This window comes from Rutidosis leptorrhynchoides, chromosome 9 (genome assembly GCF_046630445.1).
Source record: "Rutidosis leptorrhynchoides isolate AG116_Rl617_1_P2 chromosome 9, CSIRO_AGI_Rlap_v1, whole genome shotgun sequence".
NCBI lineage: Eukaryota > Viridiplantae > Streptophyta > Magnoliopsida > Asterales > Asteraceae > Rutidosis > Rutidosis leptorrhynchoides.
The window spans coordinates 372,384,026-372,408,221 of record NC_092341.1 but is presented as its reverse complement, the minus strand read 5'-3'; the positions used below and the strand labels follow the sequence as shown (position 1 = coordinate 372,408,221).

The 24,196-nt window shown below is 33.0% G+C and overlaps 1 protein-coding gene across 1 annotated transcript; it reads left to right on the top strand.

The window, feature by feature from the left end:
- Nucleotides 1–16,906: 16,906 nt before the first annotated feature.
- On the top strand, nt 16,907–17,824 carry LOC139869331 (uncharacterized). Its single transcript, XM_071857643.1, has 3 exons — nt 16,907–17,330; nt 17,403–17,521; nt 17,615–17,824. Exons 1-3 carry the CDS (start codon nt 16,907–16,909, stop codon nt 17,822–17,824), a joined length of 753 nt encoding a protein of 250 aa, XP_071713744.1.
- Nucleotides 17,825–24,196: the final 6,372 nt, after the last annotated feature.

The following is a 24,196-nucleotide window of genomic DNA, read 5'->3' as shown; positions in this document are numbered from 1 at the left end:
ACCTAACAACAATAGGTTCCAACAGGCAACTACAACTTGTGCACACAACTGTTAAGCAACTACCACTACGAACAACTGTTCCTACGACTAGCATGGCAACTCTACGATGATCATTATTACAACATATCTACTAAGCATAGCAACTATAACAGTATAACATAGTAGCACAACTTGCTACTGTATACTACACCCGGAGATAATCCCACTCACCGATTACCAGCTACAGCTCAGTTATCTTACTTCTGAGCTTCTTCCTTGTTCTTATCACCTGAGAACAACACAACGAAGTCAATATACATATCTCAATCAATAGTATAATCAAATCATACTATAAACTAGGTCATAACACCATATATTCATAATTTTATGAGTCTACATCATGACTCCATTCAATAATGGCATACAGGTGCGTGCAAAACACGACATACACACTAAAACTCCTTTTCCGACCCAAAAATAGTTTGATCTAGTTTCTTAAAAGTTCACCATTGAAAATTATTCTTTATTACGATTCTAACGATAGTTTATTCATCAAAAACGGAGTTACGTTTTGAAAGTTACGCCCGTTTCAATTTCATAAAAGGTACTGTAGCAAATAGTGACACTGTAGCAACTCGGGTACTGTAGCAACCCGGTACTGTAGCAACTCGGGGGTACTGTAGCAACTCCACACTGTAGCAAATAGTGGTACTGTAGCAAATAGTGACACTGTAGCAAATAGTGATACGGTAGCAACTCGGTACTGTAGCAACTCGGGGGTACTGTAGCACCTCGGGTACTGTAGCAAACTGGGTTTTGAACCAATTTCGCTGATTTTGTGATTTCTTCCCCAAAAACTCGATTTCTGAGCGATTTTGATCAAATTTTCAGCACATGGAAGCTACTAAACATATATACAACCTATTTCTAACATCAATTGAGCATCACAAACACATATAATCAAGAATCAAGCATCAAAATGCATAAAACTCATATGAACCCAAAACCCATTTTGAGTAAGAATTAATACATGAATCTATGATATGCATACCTTATATTGATCACGAAATCACAAGGAATATATCTCTAGCTTCAATTAATCCAAAGACTCACAAAATCAAATTAGAGTTTATGTGTGTGTTAGTGTATACATTCGTGTGTGGGTTTGATGAAATGAGAAATGGATAGAACTATCCAGATACATACACTTAAATGAGTTACAAACTCATACCCCATATCACACAGGTATTTACCAGTTATCTTATCTGATAACCTTTCGTATCTCCTTAGGTGGTACTAACGGAGTCCAAATTAAATAAACCAACCTGTTCTGTGACCCTTGTCACAAACTGGTCTCAACTAAACAACCAAATAATTATAAACATATAATTATAAAAATCACTAATTACGCCCAATCCCAGGGTACAATGGTCATTTCATCTAGGCCCAAAATGCGGGTGTTACAAATCTACCCTCCTTAAAAGAGATTTCGTCCTCGGAATCGGGTCAACTATGGTCAACAAACCCAAAAATTGTTACTCGCACCGCCAAAACACACGGTTAACTTTATCGATCTTATCCCCGATACCGACAATATCCACCACAATTGCATAGGGAAATGAGATTCCTGACGTCAATACACTCCCGATACCAAATAACTTCTCACAATCTCCATCGATCAACGTCCATTAATCCACTTAAGCCCACAAATTACACGATCAAGTCAAATAATCAGAGTCAAATTCGTGTTTCTTCGCCATTCCGTATCATAAATTTCACGATCTGTCATCCAATTCAACTCTTTATACAGTCCACTTTTCCCAATTATCCAAAGCTTAGGCAATAGAATTAGTCATCATGCTAAAATCTATACCTAGGTCCACGAAATTGTCTCGTAAGTCAACAGAACTTCACAGGTTATTCGTCTCATATCCAGTCACATCACAATCCAATATAGCACAGGCCGCCTAATTTTCCTTCAGCTTCCCAGAAATTCCGTATGATTTATCACAATATACTTATGTTGGCCAGACACAAGCATATTATCCTAAATCATACCTTCATTCTGAGTTGCTCGTAACGGAAAAATTCTACTTGTCTCATTCACTAGCTTATGTCCAATCAATCTCATCAATAAGCATCGGTAATTAGTTTAACTACTTTATGACTAATCAATCACAACATCTGTCCAATCAAAGTTACTAAAACCTTGTCTATCAATCATCCAAATATAATCTATCAACCAGATCATACATCCAACAAGCTTAGGAAATACCGTCATAACAATCATACTCATGCCACTATTCAACAACTTCATGTCGTCCAAAAGTTCACTACACAAACATACTCAACGCATCTCTATCCAAGTCACGGTTCTCAATCCCAAAAAATCAACCTAAGGGTCACCCTTACCCCACATGGCACAGAAGGGCGCAACCAAAACATAAACAACATAATGCAACAAAATAAATCTTATACTACTATCAAGATCTACTAATCTACCACACATATATATACACCCAATCATATACATGTGTATAACTAAAAATACGAGGATTTTGAAGCATACCTGTATTCACATCATATTCAACATCTGCATCTGCAACCATCTGATAAGCTCTTGCTGTTTATGTAGGTGGATTCTTTCTTTTCTGCACAACTGGAGAACCAGAAGATCCACCTACTGATCCCGACTGCGCTCCTGGCCCCGCCCTAGAACCTGATCCTCTTATATACGGACACTGAGCTGACCTATGCCCCACTTGATGACATCTCCAACATACATCCTCTTGGAATGAACACATTCGAATCTCGTGCCCCACAATACCACATCTCAAACATCTTTTGGTTGAATCTGAACAAGGACAACTATGAGATGATCTGCAACTATAGCACCAAGAATTCTGACTTGATGCTGACCCACTATGTTCTGACCCACTCTTCTGTTTCAACTTAACAGACTTCTTTGACCTAGAGTCTGAATGACTCATCATCTGATCTTGTTGTGGCATCTCATAACCTACTATTCTATTCCTTGCTGCTCTGACGTCATCCTCTACCATCTTTGCCATAACAAATGCTTGCGATAACGTCGTCGCCATCCTAACCATTGTTATGTACTCCGGTAAAATTATATTAACAAAGTGCTGAATTCTGGACTGCTCATCTGGAACCCACTGTTGCACAAACCTTAATTTATCCATATACTGCTCAATCACCTCATCTATCGTCATCTGAGGTGTCATTTTCATTGCCAGAAATTCCGTCTTAATTCGATTGAGGTCATAAGACGAACAATACTGCTCACAAACTTTACTATAAAATTGTTCCCAAGTAATCATGTTCACTTGCTCTTTTGGTATACTAGAAATAACCGTATCCCACCAAACCATTGCCCTATTTTTCAACATACGACTAGCATAAATAACCTGTAATTCTGGTTCGCACTGACAGGCCTCAAAAACCTTTTCTATCTCTCTTAACCAGTTAAGTGTTACCGTTGGGTTAAAACTTCCTGAGTACTCTGGTGGATTACAATTCAGAAACTGTTTGAAGGTACATTTCTTTGGTTGTTGAAACATCGGCGTCTGATACGGACCCCACATCTGATTTGGGAACTGTTGATTAAACTGAGGTGGCATCTGAAACTGTTGAGGAAACTGATATTGAGGTGGTAACCATTGCTGTTGTTGGAAAGCACTTCCAATTTGCTGATAATTATTTGACTGCACCGGATACCCACTAATCGTCTGATTCGGTACACTACCACTTGGATTCACGGTTACCTGGCATTGTTCTAATTCCCTTATTCGATCACGTGCTTCCTTTAACTTACTTTGCAAATCTAAAATTTGTTCCTGCGGATCCTCTTCTGACACATATCCGTCTTCATCTGGGGCTCTGAATGTTCCGGGGGCTGACGGACCAGTTGCGTTTCCTGTATTATCTGCCATATCTGCACTACCACAACATCTCACACAAACTCTTAGTGGAAAACAGGTTAGTACCTATCAACTAACACATGTAATCCCTACATTCACTTAACCCGTTCCCTCATATATGTTTGACACAACACAAGGTTTGGGAACATGACATTCAACACAATGTACATGCGGCCAAACCTATGCTATGATACCAAGTTGAAACACCCTGCTTTTTTTTTTTTAAATCACAGCGGAAGTCTTAATTCACATAAATACCCTTAGTTAATTACGAACATGATTATCACAAATCATTAGCTAGTTACTTATTACAAATAACCGGTGTTACGTTAAACAACTAGTTACATATTTATAAAAGTTATGACATCAGAGTTCGTCTTGTCAAACATATCGTCAACCCAACTCCCGTCCCTACCAGCACTAAGATCGAAAACCTGCAAGGGAGGAGGTGAGGGGGGTTAGCACGAGGCTAAGTGAATGGAATCATCTTACAGATCTAGCATACAGTACCAACTTGTATAACTACAGCAACTACAACAATCCATAACAGGCAACTGACAACTAATAACTAGCAACTATCAACTGGCAACAATCAACTAGCAACTATGCTCCAACTAGAGACTCGGCGGCTTGTACGAGCACACGACCACTAGCTGATCAGTCTAGCGTCTACCGAAAGTCCTTACTACTGAATCCCCAGTATAGTAAATCCACACGCAGGTGATGCGTCATTCAGCACTATACTCAACAAACAGTAGCCAACTGGACCCAACCACAACAAGGTTGACCTCTCTGAGCTGAACCTAACAACAATAGGTTCCAACAGGCAACTACAACTTGTGCACACAACTGTTAAGCAACTACCACTACGAACAACTGTTCCTACGACTAGCATGGCAACTCTACGATGATCATTATTACAACATATCTACTAAGCATAGCAACTATAACAGTATAACATAGTAGCACAACTTGCTACTGTATACTACACCCGGAGATAATCCCACTCACCGATTACCAGCTACAGCTCAGTTATCTTACTTCTGAGCTTCTTCCTTGTTCTTATCACCTGAGAACAACACAACGAAGTCAATATACATATCTCAATCAATAGTATAATCAAATCATACTATAAACTAGGTCATAACACCATATATTCATAATTTTATGAGTCTACATCATGACTCCATTCAATAATGGCATACAGGTGCGTGCAAAACACGACATACACACTAAAACTCCTTTTCTGACCCAAAAACACTTTGATCTAGTTTCTTAAAAGTTCACCATTGAAAATTATTCTTTATTACGATTCTAACGATAGTTTATTCATCAAAAACGGAGTTACGTTTTGAAAGTTACGCCCGTTTCAATTTCATAAAAGGTACTGTAGCAAATAGTGACACTGTAGCAACCCGGTACTGTAGCAACCCGGTACTGTAGCAACTCGGGGGTACTGTAGCAACTCGGCACTGTAGCAAATAGTGGTACTGTAGCAAATAGTGGTACTGTAGCAATAGTGACACTGTAGCAAATAGTGATACGGTAGCAACTCGGTACTGTAGCAACTCGGGGGTACTGTAGCAACTCGGGTACTGTAGCAAACTGGGTTTCGAACCAATTTCGCTGATTTTGTGATTTCTTCCCCAAAAACTCGATTTCTGAGCGATTTTGATCAAATTTTAAGCACATGGAAGCTACTAAACATATATACAACCTATTTCTAACATCAATTGAGGATCACAAACACATATAATCAAGAATCAAGCATCAAAATGCATAAAACTCATATGAACCCAAAACCCATTTTGAGCAAGAATTAATACATGAATCTATGATATGCATACCTTATATTGATCACGAAATCACAAGGAATATATCTCTAGCTTCAATTAATCCAAAGACTCACAAAATCAAATTAGAGTTTATGTGTGTGTTAGTGTATACATTCGTGTGTGGGTTTGATGAAATGAGAAATGGATAGAACTATCCAGATACATACACTTAAATGAGTTACAAACTCATACCCCATATCACATAGGTATTTACCAGTTATCTTATCTGATAACCTTTCGTATCTCCTTAGGCGGTACTAACGGAGTCCAAATTAAATAAACCAACCTGTTCTGTGACCCTTGTCACAAACTGGTCTCAACTAAACAACCAAATAATTATAAACATATAATTATAAAAATCACTAATTACGCCCTACCCCAGGGTACAATGGTCATTTCATCTAGGCCCAAAATGCGGGTGTTACATTTATAATATCAAATGAGATTTTAAATTATTATATTATCATGATATTATGATGTACGAATATCTCTTAATATGATCTATATACATTAAATGTCGTTACAACGATAATCGTTGCATATATGTCTCGTTTCAAAATCATTAAGTTAGTAGTCTTATTTTTACATATGTAGTTCATTGTTAATACACTTAATGATATATTTACTTATCATTTAACATAATTAACCAAGTGTATCAATATCTTAATATGATTCATATGTATCTAGTAAGACGTTATAACGATAATCGTTATATATATCGTTTTCGAGTTTCTTAATTTAATAGTCTCATTTTTATGTATATAACTCATTGTTAAAATACCTAATGAGATACATACTTATAAAAAAATCATGTTAACTATATATATAACCATATATATGTCATCGTATAGTTTTTACAAGTTTTAACGTTCGTGAATCACCGGTCAACTTGGGTGGTCATTTGTCTATATGAAACCTATTCCAATTAATCAAGTCTTAATAAGTTTGATTGCTTAACATGTTGGAAACACTTAATCATGTAAATATCAATTTCATTTAATATATATAAACATGGAAAAGTTCGGGTCACTACAATGGGTTCGTAGTCTACTTAATCATTGGAGACAAGAAGAAGGCGATCCCTTCTATCCACCACATTGCCCTCTTGGCGATGAACCTGAAGCACTTACCGGCGAACCTGTTCGAGACACCATTTTTCTCTCATTTCCAGAGTATCTCGGCACGATTATATACTATCTCAAATTCTAGATCTTATTCACCCGCTCGTCTGAACCACTGATCATCTCGGTGTAATAGAAGAAGTCAATGAACTTCGCGCTCGAGTATTGGCTTTGGAAAATATGGTGCAAAGGTTACCAGCACCGGCAGCAACAGTACCATCACCACCACCAACAGCAACATCCGCACCCCACACTTTAACATCACAATCGGTACCTTGAGCATCAACGTCACATACATCATAGATATCAAGGAGTACCAACAACAACAAACGATGAAGTATTTATTCATAACTTCATCGGAGAAATATTCTACGGTGATTATGTAATCTCTAAAGTTTTAGAGATTATTTATTCAAATCATAGCCGTAAATCAAGATGAATTGATGGATAGAAATGATACAGGGAAGAATAGAAACCCTGACAAGGATGGTGCACGAATTACAAGCTAGACTTGTTTACCGGTAGCATCAATAGTACCGTCAGCATCACTAGCACCGCCAGTACCGCCAGCGTCACCGTCAGTATTCCCAACACCAGCAACACCTATAACACTACAAGCTCCATCAATTACATAACTACCAATGATATTGACAACACAATCACCAATAGGTATATCGAAATAACGAGTTATGAAGTATTAACTCATTCCTTCTGAAGAAATTATATGTATATATTATATATAAATTTTGAGATCAAAAGCTATTATGTATGAATTGAAAAAGGGTAGATACTACTCGGTTAAATTCATGTTACTAATATGCTATGATATGCATCCTTCGTTAGCAACTTAACCCTCATTAACTACAATCTCTGTTTCAAATTCAATGAATTCCGTTTCATAATAAACTAAGTGTATTATTCAATTACATATTTGATTTTACACTTTCGATATGCTCGAAAATTTCTAAGAAACATCATTCGTGTCTTATGAAATTCACAAGAATCCTACGAACACCAACATCATTCATCGACAAATAATGATGTATCAATTCAAAATTTCATTTACGATGAAGAATTTCTCCACAAAGATTATATAATTTCTAAAGTCTTAGAAATTATTCATTTCTAACCCAACTATAAATCGAATGAGTTTAATTTAACATTAACTCATTAAATCTATATTACATCTAAAGAAAATATACACACACACACACACACACACATATATATATATATATATATATATATATAATATATATATATATATATATATATATATATATATTCATAAATACTGTAATAAAATTCTTTTGTATAAAATATTAATTGTGAAATTTTTTTTAACGGGTAGGTAATACCCGAGAGATATATAAATTCACAATTAATATGTTACATTCTTCGAATCTGATTCAGCAATCATCAACTATACTCACTACTTTCACAATAATACACATTTTTCCATAAAAACCAGAACAACCATTCTCACCCAAATTTGATTACATATTCTGATTTTGACAAATCAAAATCCAAGTCAAGATTAAACAGAAGACATCACCAAGATGTATATTTTGACTTCAAAACTGTGCTAGAATATCACTTTTATTCATAAAACACAGCAAGATATTCAAATCATTCAAGACTCACGACGATTACATCATACAGATATTGACAATGACAACCTATGTTCGAACCCTTTAAAAATTCTTGAAAATACCTCGACTAAGGAACAATCAAGGGGATCAACCAACCTCACGTTAGCAAAGGAAATAAGGATTTACGCATATAGCGATGCACCTGGAAAACTCTCGAAACCAAAGTAACAGCTTAACACATATCCATGTCAAATCCTTTGGCATTTATTAGCAAAACTAACTATGCGATTCCTTTTCAGAGTATCAAATTCTGTCACAGCTCCAGCAAGTCAACTTCGATTTTCATCTGGAGTAGTCTTATTATAACCCTGACATATACGATTACCCTTTTGTTACCGGGGAACCTTTTATATTCCACCACATTATCAGCAGATGTACCAGCAACTTCATTACCCTTTGACTTTAGCCCCTCCGAAAAGTCATTATATTTATTCATTAAAACCCTATCATATACTCATCCGCATCTTGTGACAAGAATTTCCATACCAATTACCGGGAATCAGCAATCAGTATTTTGAAATCTCGCAGCGTTTCTACTTCAATAGTTATATATATACATATATCTATCTCCTAAAACTCCATACTTTGAATGTGAAGTTTCTGAAAAACACCCCAGCCTACGAATCAGTACTATGAAGTTTTGAAAAAGGCTGATGAAGTGGCAAGGACTGTAGACAGCAATTACGGTCAGAAGTTTGATAATAAAGAATAGTAGATTGGAAGAGCTCAAACGAAAAATTTGGTACTGAAAAACGGATTGAGCAAAGTATGAAGGAGGCTGTAGACAAATCACGAAGACTAAATCTACCTTCAAAGAATCCAAATGATTTAGTGTCTATTGAAGTCCTTAGCGAATACCTTGCTCCTTACTCTAAACCCTTGAGGACAATATTCTTCATTATCCTCTGATCTTAAGTGTTCTAAGATATTATCATATCTTTCATTATAAATATCTTCGATGTTTCTGAAGATATCTTCATAATTATTGTTATCCGAAATCATTTACCTCTTCGCACTATCTGTGTTACATCATAAAAGAAACTATTTTAGTTTCTAAATTCTGAAACCTTCAAGTTTAAAATATGAATATTATTGAAGTAGTGTTGGGAACTAAAGCATTGAGTTAATATAATATAATGACACTTGATCAACGTGATTATATTACAGTAAGTCATGCAGAGTTTCTAAATGGAACGTGATGATTCATAGATAATAACGTCATCATGTGCTATGGTACACAACTCTTGTATTCTACTTAAACTCTAAACATAGCAAGAAAATATTTTTCTTAATGATTCGGTTTTTTTTTTTTGGTATTCTGGTAATTTGACAAATCAAGATCGTGCCATTACAATTTCCTTCTTAGAACATTAACTATGTTCATTTCGAAATCCATGCCAACGAATTCTGGACCATTACATGCGGTACTTAATGGCAAGAAGAGAAAACAAAGAATGAAGCTCCAAAATAGAAATTGGAGTATAAATCGCAGCAAATAGGAGAAAACATTAACCGTAGATGTCAATAATTATGGAAAGACATATGCAAGGAAGGATCAGGAAAGCCACTACCCTAAGAGCGAAGTAGAAATAAACAGATTCCTCTGGTGGGAGTTGGAATAAAAGGATGATTGTTGTGATAATCAGAATAAGATCAAGGATCAGAACTGAATGAAGCATTTCCACAATCTTTTAGAATATGATGTGAGAAAGGAAGAATAGAAAGTGTGAGTTATGGAAATAATGAAACGAAGGGGGTGGATATATAGTAAAATATCCGACAGAGAAATCAAAATAGATTATCGCATTTAATCAAAGCGGATCCTAATTTCCTTAATTATCGACAAACCAAATCTTATGACGAAAATTTCCTCTAAATTCCTTAAAATCCGGAAAGCAACCGTGACTACGTCACTGGTTAAAACGAATCTACATTTATTCATTTCACTCTTTTGTGATAACTTCACTCGTACTCTTCACAAAATCGAATTATTTTATCTATATTACTCAATGATGATAAAACTCTAATTTTCAGCTCGTATGCGTCATGGAAACATACTTATTATCAGCCATGACCATCCCGATCAAATTTTGGGGACGAAATTTCTTTAACGGGTAGGTACTGTGACAACCCGAAAATTTCCGACCAAATTTAAACTATAATCTATATATGCTTCCGACACGATAATCAAAGTCTGTAATGTTGAATCTCAAAAATTTTAAACTATGTTCATACATTCATTTAACCTCGACCAAACTTCGACGATTCACGAACCATTATATAAGTGGATATGATTGTATATATATATATGTATATATATATTATAACTTGAGAATATTAACAAAGTATTAAACGTATAATACTTTACATGAACGTATTTGTTCAATATGATTATCGATGGAATTAGAAGATGATATCAAATGATTGATTTATCAGATACATTGTATGATTACGAGTCTTTGTTGAGAGGTCCACTTTGATTTGGGAAACCTTTCCTTTTTAACGGTATTCGGAATAATTGGTAAAGTAAATTACATGTTAGAACAAAAGTCTCAATTAACGAGAACTAGACAAAGGTTAGTGGAGATTTCTGTTTGATTTCAAACTCATGCCTTACAATATTTTCCTCGTGACTTTGTCAAGATAACTATTTTTAACTTTCATTTTATGGTGAAAGTAAGAATGTAGAATGTAGATAACTTAGATGTTAAATATCGACAAGTTAAGTAAATCAACATTTTACACATTAACCATTAGATTATATTCTATGCTTCACCAACTATACGATAATTTAAAAACTTAAAACCTATTATGAGTACATAAAATTTTACTTTTCTAAAACGTTTTATGATAACGATTTTCATTATTTAAATCTTTCAACAAAATGATCCCTAAATATATTTAGCTAGGAAAACAAATTTTCATATTTATCTGATTTAGTTCAAACGTACAAAAACGCTTAAAAAGAACTTTGTTATTAAAACGTTTTGTTTTAAAATAAAATATTTTGGTAAACAACAAGACATTGATTTATAGAAGCAAATGACCAAAACACTCAAATGATTAAGATACATCTTGAGTGATATAGTTACTAATAATCTAAGTCTATATTTTGTTAAGAGTACGAGTCACTAAACATAATGTACTAGTTTTCTAGGCGTACGAAAATACGCTCGAGAAACCGAAACCGAGACGTAAGTTAAGTGACAGCGTACGAGTCATTGGAACTAATTTTATGTTCTAACTATGCACGTAAATATAATATAATATATATATAATTATATTAATTAAATAAATATATATTAAATATTAAATCAGGTGTCGGTAGCCTCAAATTAATGGATGTAAGCTGGCAAAGATCACCATGCGATCGCATGGCCTAACCCACTAAAACTCATGCGATCGTATGAGAGGGTTAGGTGTGCCAAGTCCCTTTATAAGTCGAACGTTTTCAGTTTTCATTTATCCCATTCATCCATCTATCTATCTATCGTGTACTCTATATCTATATATATGTTTATATTATTATTATTATTAATTATATTATTATTAGTAGTATTAGTATTATAATTATTAGTATTATACATAAAATACTACGACGAGGTTCTGCTCGCATGTTTTCAAAATGGTTTTTCAAGCGGGATAGAGCTAAGGAAATTATGGGTTATAGCTAAGGAAGTTATGGGTATGATTCGGGGGTATGCTCGTGAGGTCAAACTAGTGTTTAACATCTTCGTTAAGTCTACATACTTTCCTGCAATATTATATCACAATATTGATACGTGAGCACTCATAACTTATCTTTTATATATTAATAGTGTATCCCTGACTAGTGCTCGAGTATATATGATTATGCATGCTTGTATGCTTAGTTTCGTCGTTAGATAGTTTTTGATGAATCATGAATTTAATACATATGTTACTGAGATAAGGTATAAGATATGCATGTCGTTGGAAAGCTGGCAAAAAATTAATAACTTTTCATTTAAAAAGCGTATGGTTTCGATGAACGGATTAAAAGATATAGTCAATTGAATTATCTATAATTTTATGTATTATTGTTAAATTATTATTACTATCGTCGTTATCATTATCGTTATCGTAATCGTAATCGTTATCGTTATCGTTATCGTTATCGTTATCGTTATCGTTATCGTTATCATTATCGTTATCGTTATCATTGTTATTATCGTCATTATTATTATTATCTAATAATCAATATTATTATTATTATTATTATTATTATTATTATTATTATTAAAATAATTAATATTTTTATCAAAACTATCATTTTATTATTTTTGCCGTTACTATTATTATTATTAAAAGAATCATTAATATTAAAACTATCATTTTTTTATGATTTTAATAGAAATATCATTGTTATTATTAAATATCATTATTATTATCATTTTAGTATTATTATTATTAAAAATATCATTTTGAATAGAATTATTATTTTTACAAAATATTATTATTATTACTGTTAATATTAAAAGTACCGTTATTATTAAAAATTATCATGATAGAATAATCATTTTATTATAATCATCATTAGTAAATATAAATATTGTTATTGTTATTATTAATAGAATAATAATAATTATTATTATTATTACAAAATAAAACAACTTTTACTCATTATTATTATCATCAATATTATTTTATCAAATAAATATGTAATACAAAGATATTTTTACCACGCGTAATATAATTACATTAATAATACATACCACTATATTTTTATAATATTAAGTAAACTTTATAAATTTTATTACTTAAGATATATAAAAGTATATTTTTTTATCATATATATATATTTTAATAAATGACTTGTATTATTTACCCTAGAAAAATTTGATAAATATATTTATATATATAAAACGACTATATTTAAGTTATATAATAAACACATATAGATTTTGTAAATTATTTTGGGCAAATTGACTTTTGTTGACTTTTGCATATCGATCTCGAGCATTAGGATTGTGATACACTACGACTTGACCTAAATTGTTAGACAGATATTGACCAACATATAAATATATATAATTAATATAGGTTCGTGAATTCGAGGCCAACCTTGCACTTGTTCAATGCCATCATATGCATAATTACTATGAAATACAGTATAGTGAGTTCATTTGATTCCCTTTTACTCTTTACATTTTTGGGACTGAGAATACATGCGCTGTTTTTATAACTGTTTTATTATATGCTTTTGAGATATATTTTTGAACTGATAATACATGAACTGCTTTAATAAATGTTTGACGAAATAGACACAAGTACTAAAAACTACATTATATGATAGAATTATTTGGATTCAGAGGTTCGACTTTTATAAAAATTGTATAATCAACCATCGGTGAGAAATTTTTGCATTGCACGATGCATTAGCTACCAAAATGGTTCGATTTATTAGCTACTATCGGTGAGAAATTTTTGCATTGCACGATGCATTAGCTACCGTTTTAGCAACCTTCGGTGAGAAATTTTTGCATTGCACGATGCATTAGCTACCGAAATGGTTCGATTTAGTAGTTACTATCGGTGAGAAATTTTTGCATTGCACGATGCATTAGCTACCGTTTTAGCTACCCTCGGTGAGAAATTTTTGCATTGCACGATGCATTAGCTACCGTTGATGAGGTTATTTGGCATTAGCTACCTTCGGTGAGAAATTTTTGCATTGCACGATGCATTAGCTACCGATTGTTTAGCATTAGTTACCCTCGATGAGAAATTTTTGCATTGCACGATGCATTAGCTACCGTTGGTGAGATTCCGGTGTTCTTCATATGAATGATTTTTACAGCAGTGAGTAGACCTGCACAGATTGTTTTCGAAATATGAGTATCTTGTGGTCTATTATATAATTGGAAATGATTAATTATGAAAAACTAATGAACTCACCAACCTTCTGGTTGACACTTTAAAGCATGTTTATTCTCAGGTATTAAGGAAATCTTCCGCTGTACATTTGCTCATTTTAAGGATATTACTTGGAGTCTTTCATGGCATATTTCAAAAGACGTTGCATTCGAGTCATTGAGTTCAACAAGATTATTATTAAGTAATTGATAGTTGATATAATATGAAATGGTATGCATGCCTGTTAACTTTCGATGTAATGAAAGTTTGTCTTTTAAAAATGAATGCAATATTTGTAAAATGTATCATTTAGAGGTCAAATACCTCGCAATGTAATCATATGTTATTGTATTCGTCCTTATGGATTAGGACGGGTCGTTTCATCAGTGATGATGGTATAAAGTTCAGCAAGTTGGATCGTTTCCTCGACTCTGAAAAATTTTCTTTCGTTGGCATTTAAAAGCATGTCTCTTTTAGCCGTTTTGTGTTTCATTGTATATTTGGTTGATATTTATATTTTTACCATGTGAATACGCTTTAGTCAAAAAAAATTGACTTCAACTATGTACAGTTAAAAATACTCACTTTAATTTAGGTGATGATTATTCAAAGTACCTTATTTTTTTATAGAGCTTTCTAACATAACTTTAATGACTATGTTTAAAACTCTAGGACGTGCATTATTTGCTTGTAACTTGTACATAACTACCTCATTGAACTTGTGAACAATTACGTTATTAATCATTTTGTACTATCACTTAACCATAAACCAATTTCATTTCTTTTAAAATAAAAATTATATATTATATACTATCTGGCTTAAGCTCGTACATTAATTTATTATATTATTGATTTATTTATTGGAACGACATAAAATTTTATTAATAACTACACGACCTTTTAGCAAGAAGCTAAAAACGCATTACAACGGGCAAAAGCCAAGTATTCCAATTTAAACTACATTTGGCCCTATACCGGAGCCAATAAAAAGAAAAATACTTGACTAAATCAACTAAAGTTAGATTTTCTCACAAACTTATCATTGAATAACAAACAATTGTGGAACCTCCAAAGCAACCAATGAATAGCCACAACAATCGAGAACATTAGCTCCTTCAGCTCTGATGTGGAGAAACCTGAATTAATCCAGCTAAAAACTTGCCATGACAAAAAGTAATGCAAAGGGCGTTGAATCTAAATGAAAATACCCTCCAAACTTCTTGTGCACATGAACACACATAAAAGCTATGAATCACACTTTCAACAGTTTGGATGCAAATGACGCTGTTAATGGACTCAATTTCCAACCCTCTTCCTAAAAGATTAAAACGATTCAAAAGCCTATCAAGGATAAATCGCCAAAGATAATTGTTTACTTTTTGGGGTAAGAACTTCCTCCAAAAAGAAAATGGCTCCCTAGTAAGTCATTAGAGAGACCACGAGAAACAATTACAACGCTTTTACAATCACTTTATAGCTAGCGTTCCAAGAGACCTTGGATATACCTCTATTTCTTATCCATTTAAATAAAAAACTATGAATCGATTCAAAGATAGTGTTCTTCTTAACTTCATGCGAAATAACGTAAAGTTACGGTTCTTCCATATATACCATAATAAACAAATTACCACGGTATAATTCTTGGACTTAATATATGAAACAACATGCCAATCTTTAAACCAAGTCAATAATTCCTCCCAATTATTATTATTATTATTATTATTATTATTATTATTATTATTATTATTATTATTATTATTATTATTATTATTATTATTATTATTATTATTATTATCATCATCATTATTATTATTGTTATTATCATTATTATTATTACTAATTACTATTATTATTATTATTATTATTATTATTATTATTATTATTATTATTATTATTAATATTATTATATGTTAATAATTAAAATAAAATGAAATAGTTTAATAAAGCAAAAGGAAGAAGATGTGGGTTAAGCATATGGTAACATATGAACCAATGGGATACATGCAGAGTATCTTGCGAAACGATTTTTTTTTAAAATAGTAATTTTTTCAAACGGTCTTTAAAAAATGGAAACTGAATCATAATCTTCCCAAAAATGGTAAAACCGAACTTCCAAAGTTCGGTTTTGGTCAAACCCAAAGTTTGGAAGTTCGGTTTTGTTATTTTATTCGTTTCCACAGTGACTTGGCAGACAAGTGTACTAGGCTAGCCACCCGTGCCCTAAACCGAAGTTTGAAACTTCGGTTTTGCAGGCTTTTGAGCAAAACCGAAGTTTCAAACTTCGGTTTTGGTCCTGCCATCTTTTGTTCACTTTTTACCCGAATCTCGCTTTTGCAGGTCGTAATCTATGCTTTTGTACATCTATTTATACCAGTTGAAACTTCATTCTCAATAACAACATCACATACAACACAACCACATTTCAAACACCTGAAACTGAGTTTTAATTTTCACTGAATTCAGCAGTTTAAAACTAAAAAAACACAAAATCAGATTCTAAAAAAATGGCCAATGATGAGAACGATGGATGGAAATACCTACTTGATATTGATGATTCCGATCTCACTCAATCTGTATCAGTTTCAAAACCCACTCAAACCATATTGGTGCCCACTGAGGCGCCACCATTCCCCCGACCTTTAGAGTCCCCCCAACTTAATCGTCAAAAACAAAAGCAACCTATTTCACCACAACAACCTATTCTTCGAGGTTCCGGGTCTAACAAAAATAACAAATTATCCTACCGAATCCCTGGACCCGCTGGTGTTTTCCAATATGCATATGAACTTCGAAATAACGAGAATAGCATTGTGGATGACATGTCTACGCAAGATTTTGTAAGGGAAATAATCAACAGACCTGAAGCGGATGATTCGTTTACACTGGATCCGTGGCTACGCGCGATGGAGTTTGCATATCTGTATGGAGGTAAACAACAAAATTGTATACTCATTCTTGAAACCATAAGCCAACAGTTTATGTGTATTGTTGTAACTGCAGGTAGATCTGATATAGCAAGCATTTTGAGACAACGTAGATTTTTACCAGCTGATCAAGTTGTTGGTGTTGTTAAGACTTGTGAGAAAAATTGTGTCGGTGATCTGTCTGTAACGCTCAAAGTGAGTTTACATCGCTAACTTATGTATATTTTCATATTCGTATTGCGTTGACTAAAACAGGATAATGTAACTATATTCATTTATGTTTAATAGGACACTACGGGTACTATTCGAGGAACAGTATCTAGCAAGATCATCGATGGTGTACATGGGAAGTATGAAGGTGTAAAAGGCATACGTGAGGGAGCTGTTCTGGTGCTACAAAACTGCTCTATCTTTTACCCTAGTGTGAAGGTTAAAATCTTTAACATTACACGCAAGGTGTTAATTAAGGTGTTCTTTAAAGACGATGGATCTACGTAGAGCATTGTGTTGTTATTGTTGTTTAAAAAAAACTATTGTTATTGTTGTTTTAAATGATGTATTGTTATATGTTGTTATTGTTATTTTAATTAAACTAGTTGTTAGTTTTGTTTAAAAACGATACTAAATGTATATCACAAACGCAATGAATTTATTAAAACAAGTTCAAAAGATAAACATTACAACCAAATCATCATAAAATACAACTAATCAGTGCCCATGACGCCCCCCACGTATATATCGCAGGTGATGACCAGTTCCACACCTTGTTGGGACAGATTGCCTTGTACTCCTCCGCGGTAGTTGCTCCCGATTTTCATCATCGCCTACGGTTAAATCCTCAACAGGCTCATCCTCAAGTGGGTAATCAGAAACACTCACGTCAAGAGGGCTTCGAGAGGACGAGGCACCTACATATGGTCGGATAGGGGTCCGAGAGGAAGATCCATGATATGTTTCTTGAAGGGTTCGAGAGGATGATCCAAGATGCGTGTTCAACGGGGTATTGTATATGTTTGGAGGGCTGTTGAAGACGTTCTGATGGGTATTGTAGACGTTTTGATGGGTAGTGTATGTGTTTCGAGGGGTACTGTATACGTCTCGAGGGTTAGGATAGGTTTGGCGAGGATCATGATAATGCGACTGATCACCGTAATCATAAGCCGGGAACTCGAAGTTTTGTGACAGATAGTATTAAAATGGAGCACCTTGCTGTTGGTGATGTGCGTATGAAAGTAGGTGATGTGGCATGTCATAAAATGCTTGCGGGTTAGGTTGACTGTTTGGTTGCATTTGTGCAAATGCCATATCTTGCATCCTCCAAGGCCCTTCCTCCTGTATATAGTTAAAAGTAAACCAATATTATCGATCGTGAGGTTATTGTTTATAAATAATTAAAATATCAGACAATTGTAACTTACATAGACATTGGTAGTCCCTGCCCAATTAGGATATGTGTTGGTACCCTCGTCGGTTCCTGGATCTGTAATGTGCACAACAGTGCGAGCCTTGTACCAGTCATAGTAACCCTTACTGACACCCCCACCATCTCTACCAACAAATATACGGTTGGCTCTGTCACTCCATTGTGCGATGTACGTGGCCTGGGGGGGCATTAGTTCTCATATACACACTTCTTTTCATGCTAAGGTTTGTTTTGTGCAAATGATGATGCATCTGAGCGGGAAGCAAGTGTTCAATGCCTGGAATTGGCTGACCCCATCCAAACTGCCTACAGACCCGATCGGGTAGATGTGTCTCAATAGTAGCCCAGAATATAATAGCCCCACGGTATGACCATAAGGGTCTGTCAGCTACGCACTGCTCGGGTAGTCGGGCGAATAACTCATCATCATAGGGTTGCCATATAAACTGCATCAACATATTATAATACTTAATAAATGTTTTGAATTTAACATAGCTTCTATAGTTTCACACCGAATAAATGTTACCTGTCTAGGCGTTAACGCCGAAAGTAGGGAGCGAACTATTGACAATACATGTGCTGACGTATTTTTGTTAGTCCGTTTACCATGTCACCTACATATGAATAACACATACAAATGAATATAGTTACAATAACTAAAGGTTTAAAGTTACAATGATCTCTTACCTAGAACCATAGGGTGCTGGAATAAGTTGAATCTGGTTCGGTGGTAAGTCCTTTGGAATCTTTCGTACATCATTTTTGAGCATTGGCGCGAGGGATGGAATTCGTTCATACACCTACTGTTGTACTAAAAGTAGCGAACCATTAATGGCCTTGGCTTCATAGTTTGTGGCCGCTTTACACAAATTTCTATAAAGATGTGCAAGAACCGCACTACCCCAACTAATACGATTAGCTGGACTAAAGTCCACGATGGTATGCAAGAAACTCAAAGGGACATCATACGCATTAGCATCAGAAAATAGAATGCCACCCATCATAGCCAAAATATATACTCTAGCCCGCTGTTGGTGAGACTCGATAGTGTCTTCAACTTCTTCATTCAACTCCGTCATTAAAACGGAAATTAATATCCTCCCTCTACGTATACCCCTATCACCAATAGCCTGAGGGGTGATCCCTAAGTTGTCATACCCCGTCCTAATCCATCCGGATGAAGTCCATATCGATTATAAACGATTCACAACAGTTGATTACATCGCGAGGTACTTGACCTCTATATGATACATTTTACAAACATTACATTCGTTTTTGAAAATACAATCTTTCATTACATCGAAAGTTGACGGCGTGCATACCATTTTATAATATATCTAACTATAATTGACTTAATAATAATCTTGATGAACTCAATGACTCGAATGCAACGTCTTTTGAAATATGTCATGAATGACTCCAAGTAATATCTTTAAAATGAGCAATTGCACATCGGAAGACTTCTTTCATACCTGAGAATAAACATGCATTCAAGTGTCAACCAAAAGGTTGGTGTGTTCATTAGTTTAACATAAATAATCATTTCATAATTTTAATAGACCACAAGATTTCATATTTCCATTTCTCGTAAACATACGTCCCATGCATAGAGACAAAAATATCATTCATATGGATTGAACACCTGGTAACCGACATTCACAAGATGCATATAAGAATATCCCCATCATTCCGGGATCCTCCATCGGACATGATATAAATTTCAAAGTACTAAAGCATCCGGTACTTTGGATGGGACTTGTTGGGCCCGATAGATCTATCTTTAGAGTTCGCGTCAATAAGGGTGTCTGTTCCCTAATTCTTAGATTACCGGACTTAATAATAAGGGGCATATTCGGTTTAATAATCCAGCCATAGAATGTAGTTTCATTTACTCGTGTCTATTTCGTAAAATAGTTATAAAAGCAGCGCATGTATTCTCAGCCCAAAAATATAAAGGGTAAAAAGGCAAATGAAACTCACGCATATAAATATTGTAAAACAGTTAATAAAGCATTTGCATTTATTCTCAGCCCAAAAATGTAATGAGTAAAAAGGGAGCAAATGAACTCACCGTACTGTATTTCGTAGTAAAAATACATATGACATCATTGAACAAGTGTAGGGTTGGCCTCGGATTCACGAACCTATATCAATTATATATATTAAAACACATAATCGTAATCGAATAAATATATTTATTATTTTTAATGATATACTTGTTAAATTATTTGTTATATAGATATATATATATTTTATTTAACTAGTGTTTATCTTTCATTATAATATATTAATAATAATAATAATTTATATTAGGGTTTATATATGATAAAATATATATGTACCTATTAATTTGATATATTTTATATATAGTTTAGTTACTATCTTGTTAATAATAAAATCATAGTGATATGTGGTATTAATATTCTTATAATGTATTTTTATATAAAAATATCTATTGGTAGTAATACTAACAATCATAATTATGAATATAACAATTTTACTACTAATGATAATAATGATAATAATAATAATAATAATAATAATAATAATAATAATAATAATAATAATAATAATAATAATAATAATAATAATAATAATAATAATAAATAAATAAATAATACTTAAAAATTATAACGATTAAGTTTTATGATTTAACTTATAGCATCCATATATATCCTGTCCACATAATAATAACGTTGTTTTAAATACTTAATATCTTAATTATAGTATTAAGCGTAACCGCATCCATATTACTCTTATATATAACATAAACGTTTTCATGAGCACAACAAGTTTATATTTAATCTTATCAATATCATATGTAATTACATTATATACTGTAACGACCCTACTTTTTCCGTTATCTTTTACCATTAATTATTTAACGACCGTTAACTGTTATTCGTGCCATGTCATTTCTATGACCTATATTATTATCTTTGTAATAATATATTAATTATTATGTATTATATGAATATTTGTATTCATATCTTTAATTGTACGTTTCTACGTGTCGCGGATTTCTATCCGGCGAATCTTTTCGGTTTTCAAACCAACGGTCGAGCTTTTGGGATTTTTAAGTCCTAATTATTTTAAATATGATATTTTAATGTCATATGATCATATATAGTGTTTATATATTTTATTCGTCGCGTATTTGTTATCTCTCCGAAAAATCAATCGCGTAGTGGTGTTTTCGCGTTTCGGGCTTCGTTCGGGCATTCGGGCCACAAGACTTCTTTCATTTATCAAGTTGGCCCACAATTGGGGCCCACCCTTCATATTTCAGCCAAAAATATCAAGGGGGAGGGGGGTATTGTGCCATTTTTCCCAAACTTGTAGTTTTAGGGATCAAAACCTAATCACTACTTCATTCTTCCCCATTTTCACATTTTAATTTTTGTTTCCTCCTCCCCTTGCTCTCCTTGCCGTCACCTACCACCAAGAACATCATCATCATCTGACAAAATTGTTAATCATTTCAAGAGGCTTTCAACATAATCAGATTCTACACAACGATCTCTACGCGTTCATATTACTTGATTGTTGATTAGGGTATAAACCCTAACCCTAGATTTTCAATTTTTCAATTATTTTTCTGTTTTTACATGTTATATTGATAGTATGATGATAATATGTTATTGTATTGATGATTGTATGCATAGAAATGCTCAAATATATATGTTTTCGGTTTGATTGAATTGGGACAGCAGCATATTCGTTCATTTCTGGTTATGTAACTGATATAAAAGTGAAATTAAAGTATCTATATGAGTTCCTCTCATCAAGACATTAATTTTAGACACCGGATTCATGTCATTTCGATTCCCGGAGCCCTAGATATTATCAAAATGGTATTTTGTTAAGATTGAAATGTGATATTGATATGAACCAGGTTTGGTCCAACTTTGTGACCATATTTGGTGACTTTAGGGTGTGTTAGTGTGTTAGGATTAATGGTGAGACGAACTTTCATGTTCGGGTCATCTAAATTCGAGCCACGAATCACCCGTTTCGGCTAAAACACGATTTTGATTGAATTGAAGTTCCAAGTGGTGTCATGGCTGATCACCACGACTTGTGGACTGTTCTTGGTGTGTTCTTAAGTGTGCCAAAGTTTTGGGTGGTTTGATTAGGCGGAGATATATGTAAGGCTCGCCGAAAACCGACACCCGGGGCTCAAGATACGACCCGATGAACTTTTGATTTAAAATTCATGTTTAATTATTAAACTTATGATATAAATAATGAATTTCATTATCATTTAATTACTTATGGTAAAAAAAGTAATTATTATTATTTACAACTTATGATATATTTATTATATCATTTAATTAATACTTATGATTTAATTAACATTTTAATTAAACATATGATTAATAATACTTCATTATTAATGGAAAATACTTATGATAAGTATTAAACTTATATTATGAGATTATTATAATAAGACTTATAATAAGGATTAATTAATTATTTAATTATTATAAGGCTTAGTTATTATTTAATTGTAATTTAATTATTAAATACTTATGATTTAATAATTATAATTAGAAACTTATGATATGATTAATAACTCATTATTAATTAATAATACTTATGATATGATTTAAAATTTATTATTAATTAATAATACTTATATTATGACTAATATTTAATTAATTAATTAAATACTTATGTTATATTAATTATATCATTTAAACTTATATTAACTTTAATAAATCATTTTAATTTAATTAAACTTATGTTATGACATAATTAGACATATTTAACTTTAATAAACGTTATAACTTATATTATTTTTATAACTTACACTTTTAAAATTAACGTTGACTATGTTTGACCAAGGTTAACTTTTGAGTTGACTTTCGATTGACTTTGATTTTCAGTTGACTTTTGTTGACTTTTTAATTAAGGAAATTTTCCTAACTTTCCTAAAATAGCAACTTTCTAAATTTGGAAACTTTCCAAAAATAGAAACTTTCTAAAAATAGAAACTTTTTAAAAATAGAAACTTTTCAAAAATAGAAACTTTTCAAAAATAGAAACTTTCCAAAAATAGAAACTTTCCAAAAATAGAAACTTTTCAAAAATAGAAACTTTCCAAAAATAGAAACTTTCTAAAAATAGAAAGTGTGTTTCCGTAAGCTGTTCCGATCAAACCGATGCATATTGAGTATTGTTCTATGACTACTTGCAACATGTACAATAGCTATCATACTAAGACTTGACCTAAGTTAGTTATTTATATCGACCTGCTTTATTTATAGGTCGGCGTTGTTATCATTCCTGATCACTGTACTACATTTGCTGTTCGTTTAATTGTGTTCGGTACTTCATTACTATTAAGGTGAGTTATAGTCCCATTTTTCTATTTTAAATCTTTTGGGATGAGAATACATGCATTTTATTTTTACATATTGGACACAAGTGGAAGTTGGTTTAAA